Raw genomic sequence first — 10,790 nt, 5'->3', positions numbered from 1 at the left:
TACGTAGGGTCCATATAAGGTATAATAAGATATATGTAATCACAATTAGTGGTTACGATGGAATGAAATTCGTAAAAGTCGAAAGTAATTTGTCAAGTGACACGAAATGAATGATGAATTTTTAAAAGGGAGTAAAAATTGAAATGCATGATTACAAATGAAGTGATCAAAGACTAAAGTACTTGTTATATTGAAAGCTTGTGATTAATAATGGATGTAAACGTCATTTTGTAGATGGCGGATACAAGGAACGTTAATGATGATGATGATACGGTTCGTCAAGAAGAATTTAATAGTAAAGTCATAGAACTGGCAGAAGGGGTTATACAAGCTAACCTTCCACAAATAGCTCAAGAAGTAGAAAGTCGGGTGTTGGGGGTTGTAGATGCATTGATGACTAGCAAAATCAAAGAATTGAAAGAATTGATTGAGGGATCTAAAAGTAAAAGAAAGGAACAACGGTGAACATATAAGGATTTCATGGCATGCAACCCTGCAACGTATGATGGCAAAATCGATCCGATAGCATGCCAAAGATGGTTTTCAAACATAGAGGCGGTGTTTATACGAAGTCGGTGTGATATGGAAGATCAAGTGATGTTCGCTACTGGTCAACTCACCTTTCAAACGAAGGATTGGTGGGATGCATATAGTAGGGAAGTTGGTGAGGAGAAGCTTCAAGTGATGACTTGGCAGGAATTCAAGGAACCTTTCATGAGGTATCACTGTCCTCAGTCAGCTATTGATAAGATTCAGGAGGATTTCTTACGCCTCCGACAGAAAAACGAGACGATTAATGAAATAACAAACACCTTCTTGGATAAGATGAAGTTTTGCGGAGATTTTGTGAAGACGGAAAGAATGAAGATCAATCACTATTATGGTATACTAAAGGCATAATTTAGGGAGTTTATCACTCCCTCAAAATGTGAAACCCTTGATGAGCTTATTAACTGGGCTCGGGATAGAGAACTAGAGATTAAAAGACAAGAGGAACGTGGCGAAAAGAGATCAATGGAAAAAGGGGCCAATTCAAGTCCGTCTAAGAAGGCGAAGTTTCAAGACCATGGAAAGAAGGATAAGTTGAAGGGTGGTATTACTCCTTGCAAGACATGTGGGAAACTCCATAATGGGGAATGCCTTTTAGGCAAGAAGGGGGTGCTACAAATGTGGTGATTAAGGGCATACGTTCTACAAATGTCCTAACAACCCGAAGACTTGTTACAACTGTTTTCAAAAGGGGCATGTTAAGTCGGAGTGTCCTAAACTTCAGTAAGGGTCGAAGAAGGAGGGAAAGAATGCGGAAAGCTCTAGGGCGAAAGGGAGGATGTTTCAAATCACATCCGCAGAAGCCAAGGCCCATCCAAATGTGGTTTCAGGTATCTTTTTATTAAATTCCATTCCAGCTTATGTTTTGTTCGATACTGGAGCCACTATGTCGTTTATTTCAAATGAAATCGTATAACATCCCTCATTTAAGATCGAATGAATGCCGATAACTTTAGAGGTAGAGATAGCCGATAGTAAGAACTATGTGTTACATGAGGTTTGTAGAAATTGTAAGTTCACTATAGAAGATGAAGAATTCGATATCGACCTCTTACCTATGGTTTTGGGGGAATTTAAAATGATAGTGGGTATGGATTAGATGGCGCGACACCACGTGGAAATTAATTGTGAAAATAAAATAATACATATCCAATCTCCAAGTGGAAGGCAACTAAGTATTCAAGGAGAGAGAAATGTAGAAACGAAATTGTGTACCCCCGTTCAAGCCGTTAAGTATGTACTTAACGGGAGTAGAGCATACCTAGCTTATGTAGTTGACGCTCAACAAAGTCTCCCGAATCTTGAAGTTGTTGAGATTGTGAACGAATTTCTGGACGTATTTCCGGAGGAATGAATTACCGGGACTCCCTCCCAAACGAGAAATAGAGTTTCGCATCGAATTAAATCCGGGTGCAAAACCGGTAGCGAAAGCCCCGTATAGATTAGCCCCTACTAAGATGGGGAGTTAATGACATAGTTACAAGATCTACTTGATAAGGGCTTTATACGCCCGAGTGTGTCACCTTGGGGAGCACCTGTCTTATTTGTAAAAAAGAAGGATGGGTCGATGCGCATGTGCGTCGACTATAGGAAACTGAACAAAATAACCATAAAGAACCGTTACCCCTTACCCAGAATTGAAGATCTTTTCGATTAGTTACAAGGGGCGAATTGGTTCTCAAAGATAGACTTGCGTTCGGGATATCATCAAGTCAGGGTACGAGAAGAAGACATTGCAAAGACTACATTTAGAACCCGATATGGACATTACGAGTTTCTAGTTATGTCCTTTGGGTTGACGAACGCGCTAGCAACATTTATGGATTTTATGAACCGGGTATGTCGACCCATGCTAGATAAATCAGTGATCGTGTTCATAGATGATATTCTAGTCTATTCGCTAAGCAAGGCTGAACATGCGAGACACTTGCGTGAAGTACTTGAAATTCTCCGTAAGGAAAAACTTTATGCAAAATTTTCAAAGTGTGCCTTTTGGCTCAGAGAGTTGCATTTTCTGGGTCACGTGATTAATTCGAAAGGTGTTTTAGTAGATCCGTAAAAAATTGAGGCCGTAATGAAGTGGGTTTCCCCGAAAAATCCAACTGAAATAAGAAGTTTTCTAGGCCTCGCGGGGTATTATAGAAGGTTCATACAGGATTTCTCGAAGATAGCGTTACCCTTAACAAAACTGACGAGGAAGAAAGAGAAGTTTGTGTGGGGGTAAAGATCAGGAAGAAGCCTTTCGAATGTTAAAGGAGAAACTGTCGAGTCCCCCAGTCTTAACATTACCGGATGGGACAGAAGACCTGGTTGTTTATTCAGATGCCTCACAGCAGGGTTTAGGGTGTGTTTTGATTCAAAGAGGAAAGGTTATCGCATATGCTTCACGACAATTAAAACCACATGAAGTAAACTACCCAACACACGATTTAGAATTGGCAGCGGTAGTGTTCGCCTTAAAGATTTGGAGGCACTATCTATATGGTACGAGATGTACCATCTATTCAGATCACAAAAGCCTCAAATATTTCTTCGAACAAAAGGATTTAAATATGAGGCAGCGAAGATGGTTAGAACTTATCAAAGATTACGATTGCGATATCCTTTATCACCCGGGAAAGGAGAACGTGGTGGCAGATGCGTTAAGCCGAAAAGAGTATCCACCTCCGATTCAAGTAAAATCCATGAAGATGATAGTTACACCACGCTTATTTGAAATGGTACGAGACTCCCAAATAAAGTCGCTTGAAGCGGAAGACCCGAAGAAAGAAAGAAAGAATGAAAGGTATAGCCGAAAAATTAGAAGAAAATTCGATCGGACTCAAAACAAGATTCGGTCGAATTTGGATACCACGGTTTTGGGAAGTCAAGAGCGCGCTACTCGAGGAAGCTCATAAGTCACGGTATTCAATCCATCCCGGGGCAACAAAAATGTACCGGGACTTGAAGACCAATTATTGGTGGTCGGGTATGAAACGCGATATTGTTAAGTATGTCGCGAAATGCTTAACGTGCTCCCAAGTGAAAGCAGAACATCAAAAACCATACGGGGAATTACAACCTTTGGAAATTCCGGTATGGAAATGGGAGGAAATAACGATGGATTTGGTGACCAAGCTTCCCAGAACGAAAAAGGGACATGATACAATATGGGTAATCGTAGACTGACTTACAAAAAGTGCCCATTTTCTACCTATTCGAGAGGCTTACTCTTCTGAGAGGATGGCAGAAATTTATATGAATGAGATCATATCTCGACACGGGGTGCCCATGACAATCGTCTCGGACTGGGATACTAGATTTACCTCCCGTTACTGGAAAACGTTTCATGAAAATATGGGTACAAAGTTACACATCAGCACTGCCTATCACCCCCAAACCGACGGCCAATCAGAAAGAACTATCCAAACCCTTATTGATATGTTGAGGGCGTGCGCTTTAGACTTTGGGGGCAATTGGGATGACCATTGACCATTTACCACTAGTGGAATTTTCTTATAATAATAGTTACCATAGTGGTATCCATATGGCCCCTTATGAATTACTATACGGGAGGAAATGTAGGACACCCGTGTGTTGGGGTGATGTAGGGCAAAGAGAGCTTGCGCCCAATGAATTGATAGCAATGACAAATGAAAAGATCGATTTGATTAGAGCTCGACTAAAAGCGGCTCAAGACCGACAAAAGGCATACGCGGATAAGAGAAGACGTCCTATCGATTTTCAAGTCAGAGATTATGTTTTACTAAAAGTGTCCCCGTGGAAAGGCGTAATCCGTTTCCGTAAACGGGGTAAGTTGGGTCCTCGTTATATTGGGCCATTTAAGATTTTGGCTCGAGTCAGAAAAGTTGCATATCGTTTAGAATTGCCGTCTACACTAGACGGGATTCACAATACCTTCCACGTATCGCAATTGAGAAAGTGCCTTGCAGATGAAACGACGTTTGTGCCTCTCGACGACATTGAATTGGACGAGGGGTTAAATTATGTCGAAAGACCGATAGCCATTAAAGACGTTAAGGTAAAGAATCTTCGCAACAAAGCCGTTAGACAAGTATTAGTGCAATGGCAACATCGAAAGGGATCAGAACTTACATGGGAAGCGGAAGAGGAAATGCAGAAACACTACCCTTTTCTCTTCGGTATGTAATTATTTAAATTGTTATGTGTCTAGGTTTCGGGGACGAAACCTCTTTTAGGGGGGGGGGTAGACTTGTAACACCCCAAAAGGTTCATCATAAAAAAATAAGTTAACATATTAAAAAGTTAACCTAGTTAGTTAAAAAGGAAAATGAGTTACAAGTATTAGATAAGTGATGGAAAGGGGCCTAATTAAAAGAAATGTAAACACTAGAAGGGCTAAACTTGGGCAATACTAAAATAGAAGTATTAGAAGATGGAAAACCCAAAACACATACACTTGTGCGTGGCTGGGATCGAACAAACAGGGGGGAAAGCAAGGTGAAACCCTTGTTTTGCATATTCAATCAATTGAAGTGAAAATTCAAGGATAATCTAGTGCATGAACTTCAATTTACACTCATCTAAACTCGAATATTGAAGTGGTAAGTTCAATTTCTTGAAATTATGATTTGTAAGAAGTGGGTCACAACCCAATCTTGAGTTCATGTAACAATTTGTGTAAATTGGAGTTAGGATTACCTTCTAGAACAAGAATCATGTTTGATTTTAGGTTATTTGAAAGATTTTAGTAAAAACCCACTTATGAAATTGTGTCATGAATAGGATGATCAAAGTAGATATAATCATGTGAAACCTTGAAATATGATGATGTTGTAATGCTTGAATATTATAAAATTGATGTAGAATATAAGGATGATATGAACATGGATTGATTGTTGATGAGTTATAAGATGAATTAATAGGATTCATGCTTTGTATACTTGTACATAATGTTTGTAAATACGATGCCCACCAAGTGTTTGGTAAAATGCTTAAAAGAATAAATATGTGTAATTTGGAAGATGATGGAATGAAATTTGGTTGTACTAAATAAATGAATGAATGTGTTGTTATAGGCGTGAAAGAAGAAGGTTCAAACACTAGGAAATCGGAAGGCTCACAAGATCGAGGTATGTTAGTTTACATGTACGTTTCTAGCTTATTGTTTAATTATCACTTGTCGTTTATGCCAAAATATGACAATGGTAGTTCATGAAAGTTGAGTAGTAAATAATATATTTCATTATGTATGGATTATGAAAATGGAAAATTTATGAAGAAGAATGCATCATTATCGGTTCAACCTAGTCGCACTGGTTGATGGAAAGTTAAGAATGAAAGGAATGAAGTCTTACTCAATCTGTTATGTACGGTTTGAGGAGTATGTGTAAGAATATAAGGAATGCATTTTGTTCGTTTTTAACAAACTTAATGGAAGTTATGTCATGAATGTTAATATCCGTCATTAACGGATATGTAGTGAATGGAATGTTTTGCCTCTACTTAGAGGCAAGTATGTATTGAACCATTTAGCGGGTAGAAGTGCAAATTAAATGATGTGAAGTCATGTTAAGGACGAAATGGTTTATTTGATAAGTATGTTAAAAACGACGGATTAACTTATTTGATTTTTGTTAAATGTAGGTAAATCCTCAACATAAGCGATTGGACGATTTGGAACGAGCACACATGATCTATGCCCACCTCACGCTTCCGACAATGCTAACTTAATGTGGTCTTAATTTTTGGTTTTATGTACTTTCAACTTATGTAGTCTTTTGATGTCCTTGTAGTATGGTCAATGACTTTGTCGTAGTAGTCTTGTTTTGAACAATGTAGATAATGTCCGTTTTCGGTTTTGAAAAGGTCTTTTACGTTGTAGTATTTTACAGTCTAAAACAGGAATTAGTGTTTTAAATACGAATGGGTCATGCCAAAAATTTCAAAATTTTCCTACATATTGTAGTCTTTTAAAAAGAAAAGTTAGGGGCCTTATACGCGTGAACCCAGTTGCTTTCCCACTTGGGAAAGGATGAGAAGACTCACCTTGTGAATGAAAACGGGTGTTTTCGTCACAACAAGGGATGCGGTAATCAGTGCGGTTACCGCACATAGCAATGCGGTCCAAAACCGCATCCTATTGTCGATACAAGTGGAACTGACACTTTGACTTCAGTGACCAAACAAGCAAGTTGTCTGTCCGGGCACTGACTCAGCTGGCCAGCCCACATGCATGAAAAGCTAGCAGATGGACTGACAACCACAGCAGGACGTGGCATCACCTCCGGATGCGTCCAATGCTTCCGTGACATGCGCTCCTGACACACCTCCAAAAAGGCTACGCGTTGTCAGTCTAGCCTCTTGGCTCTCCTCCTTCACTCTTCGGCTAGTACTAAAGGACGTAGAGTGTAACAGGTTTTGCAAATAAAGGATTGTGACTGTAACTATTGAAGTTAAAGGCTATCCATTGAAATCCGATACAAACATAAAGGACGAAAAGTGTAATTTACCCTATATCATATAACATCTCAATCGTTATCTTCATCAGACTCCCCAAAATCCACAACTACCATATCATCTTCATCTCCCCAAAATCCATAACCACCGCTGCAAATAAACACCACCAAAACACCTTGTTGCCGCCACCCACCTCCATCTCATACCACCTCGTCACCACCACCTATGGAAGTTCTTCATCAGCAACCATTTGATTTACCAACCGAAGGAAGCAGATCTGACTGACACATTCGAATTCAACCTTCGAGAACCTATAGCAAAGCCTAAAAAACCAACCACTTCAATCTCCTGTTGTTACTGGTGTTTGACTTTTGAGATTTTAGGTCAATTTTGTGATTTGGGGGAAATTTTGATGGCAAGATGTTTGCTAAATTGATGAGGGTTATGGATTTGTTGTTAAATTGTTACTGATTTTCATCTTGTAGGTTCCTTTTTTGTTAGAATTTATGTTTTTATGTGTTCTTGAAGAGGATTAATTTTGTTGATTGTATGTTGGAATTTTGCATATCTAGAATTCGTATTAATTTGTTGAAGATCTAGAAATTTAATTTGTGAAGAAAAGATGTTCTTGAATTTGGGTTTTGTTTTTGATTTGTTCTTGTTCTTGAAGATCTGAAACTAAAATGTGGGTTTTGGTTAGGGGATGATGATGATGGTTGAAGGTGGTCATGTTCTTGAAGATCTAGGTTTGAAGATGATGTGTTCTTGAAGATGATGATGTGTTCTTGAAGATTTGGGTTAGAAGATGATGATGTGCAGATGATTAGAAATTAGATTTAAGTTTTGTTTTTTTAAAGGGGAGGAGAAATTACAAAAATACCTACCATGTGACTTGCATGTGACAATGAATTTACCAGGGTAATGGGTAGGGCTGTGCAACGGTTCAGAACCAGACCGAACCGAACCGAACCGGAACCAACCGGAACCATTAATTGCTAAATTTAAGAACTAGAACTGAACCGTATTATAATGGTTCCGGTTCGGTTCCGAACCGGTTGACAATTAAATCGTAAAATTAATAATTCAATAAAAACAAATTAAACCATTTAAAACATTAACTAAGAGTTGCAACATTCAAAGTTCAAACCAACCAAAATAAAAGTAGCAAAGCAACAATAAAAAACTTCAAGCCATAAAACAAACTCTAAATAAAACTATTACAACCATCGTGTTAACAATTAAAACAAACATTTTCAAACTTCATTCGATCTTTATTCTCTCAATCTTCTCATAAACATCTAAATGAAACCAAGTGTTAGCAATTAAAAAAATAAACAAATAATGCATTTACTGTATTTGGTTCACGTGAATAGATTGATCAGTAATGCATCTACTGTATTTACTAAGCGATACACTATTTATATACACATTTACAATTTGATCAACATTGATTTGATTATTTTTGTTCAATTTTTATTTTCACATACAGAAAACAATATGTATCAGAAAGCAAACATCTAGAAAGAAAATATATGCAATCATAAAAAAGGTCATGTAGAATAGCGTACCTGTATTTGTAGGGTGTTGATGGAGATGAACATGTATGATAGCAATTAGGGTTAGGGTTGGGGTTGAGAGATGGAGAAGAATTAGAAGATGAAAGATGTGATTGTGGAATAAATATAAGAGGAGGGAATAAGAATCAGGATTGTCATATGATGTTGAAAAGCCCGTTAATAAAATAGGGTTTTAAATATTTATAATCCAAACTGGTCCTAGCGGTTCTTTAACTGGAACCGTGGTTTTAACCGGAACCGAACCGGGTATCGTTTTTACCCAAATTTAAGAACCGAAACCGGTCCCTATATACAAAAATGCGGTTTGGATCTAGCGGTTCCGGTTCGGTTCCCCGGTTCTGGCGGTTCTGAACCGTATACTGCTCAGCCCTAGTAATGGGTGAAGTTAGACTCAGGGGCCAAAATAGTTAGTTATAGAGACCATGGGAGCACAGATGTTAAAAAAATCCTATTTTTGGCTAATATAGTAAAAGTGATATAACCACATGAGCCAAAATCGTAATTTACTCTTCTTTTTATTAATAAAGTTTGTCGAAGTTTCGTCCTTCTTTAATTGTTTGGCATATACCTAAACTAACTGCTTTACGGTCCTCAAAGTTGTTTATATCTACACACTAACACACACCATAAATGGCAATTGAAAGCTCAGAACAATGACCGAGAATTCAAATTGCAATCGTGAGAGGGAGAAATAAAACTATTGCTACGTCTTGGCGTAAGAAAACTTTGGTAATCAAAGAATAGAACAATGGCGGCAAACCTTAAATTTTGTGAATGTGGAATTTTGGCCAGACGTCTTGATTCTAGTCACGCGTAAAAGAGAGAGTGCGTGGTTAGTTTTCATGAGAGAGAGTGTGTGAATGTGTATAAAAACTGATATTGTTTGGTATAGTGATTATGAAAAGGGATGAATCACCGTATCATTTTACCTAATAAAATAGTCTTAATGACGTGGACGATACATGACATAAAAGAGGCAATTCACATGCCTCATCAATCACCGCTACTAATGCTCTTAGGTGTAATTTTATTTTACAAATTTTGTAATGCATGGCTTGCCTTGCATTCGGAGACGTGCGACATTATTGCCAAGGAGGTGGTCCCAGGGGCGGATTTAGAGCCTTTTTACGGATTCCCAGGAACCCAGTCAATTTGGAAAAAAACGTTTTTTTGTAGTGTAAACCTTGTATGATTTGGAAAAAAAAACGTTTTTTTTGTAGTGTAAACCTTGTATGATTTGGAAAAAGGAACCCAGTGAAAAAACTGGCTGGATCCGCCAGTGGTCCTCAATCCTCATGCTGTAAACTACAAGAAAAAGAAAAAAAAAAGATCTTTTTCTGTTTTTTTTAAATATTATTTAGATGCATTACTCTTTTGTATATTTTGATTAATTTCGTAAAATAACAAAAAATATGAAAAATTTTATTTTTTTAAAGAGGTTAATATAAAAGTTACTTTTTTTAAAATTAATTTTATTTTTTTAAAATATATTCTATTAGTTTAAATAATATGAAAACTAAAAAAATGATTAATTATAAAAATATTTTGTTAATTAAATATAAATATAAAAGGTGAGGGTGATGTGGAAATGTCAATATTAGTACCGATGTTTACCCATGGCATTGTAGCCTAGTGGTATCTTGGTGGTGGGATAAGGCTTATGACCATTAGGTCATGGGTTCGATTCCCACAAAGGGGGTTTTTCCCAGATTTATTGGGTTTCCTCCTGAATTGGTGTATAGGCATTATTGCCTAGTGGAGATGGATATGATCGGGTGATTCTGCTGGTGTCACGATGATACTCTAATGGTCCGTCAGTGATCCAAATTTGCCGTTCAAAAAAAAAAAAAAGTACCTATGTTTGTAGGGTTGGAGAAAAAAATTAGTATATTTGATGTATTTATGAAAATTTGTGAGTAAATTTAGTTTCTTGCATTGATAACGGTGTTAGCAAATACAAAAGGTAAGAAGGTTAACATAGCGTGGTTTGCTAATGTAATGGGCCCATAAAATTAGATTAATATCTACTGGTTCAGTGTCCTGTATATCAAATTTAAACCAATAACTACAAAGGGGAAAGTTCATTTGAGAAGAAAATTTTATTGAGAAGAAAAAGAATAAAAGGGTATAATTGTAAAACATTAAATAGTTTTTTTCTCATTTCATTTATTATTATGTTTGACTAATTAATTAGTCATTAAGACTATAATCCTCCACACTAAATATTTTTGCCTACACACATCA

General features: G+C 37.3%; 1 protein-coding gene and 1 long non-coding RNA gene across 2 annotated transcripts; both read left to right on the top strand.

Annotated features, from left to right (window-relative positions):
* The first annotated feature begins 4,075 nt into the window (after window positions 1-4,075).
* Window positions 4,076-4,699, top strand: LOC110913345. The gene has a single exon (XM_022158182.1). It carries the CDS (start codon window positions 4,076-4,078, stop codon window positions 4,697-4,699), a length of 624 nt encoding a protein of 207 aa, XP_022013874.1.
* Window positions 4,700-4,878: 179 nt separating this feature from the next.
* On the top strand, window positions 4,879-6,370 carry LOC110914833. The gene is made up of 3 exons (XR_002578632.2): window positions 4,879-5,114; window positions 5,589-5,642; window positions 6,157-6,370. It is a non-coding gene; the product is annotated as an uncharacterized LOC110914833 (long non-coding RNA).
* Window positions 6,371-10,790: the final 4,420 nt, after the last annotated feature.

This window comes from Helianthus annuus, chromosome 15 (assembly GCF_002127325.2).
Source record: "Helianthus annuus cultivar XRQ/B chromosome 15, HanXRQr2.0-SUNRISE, whole genome shotgun sequence".
Lineage (NCBI taxonomy): Eukaryota > Viridiplantae > Streptophyta > Magnoliopsida > Asterales > Asteraceae > Helianthus > Helianthus annuus.
The sequence above is the reverse complement of the archived record's forward strand: the minus strand, read 5'-3'. Positions and strand labels throughout refer to the sequence as shown.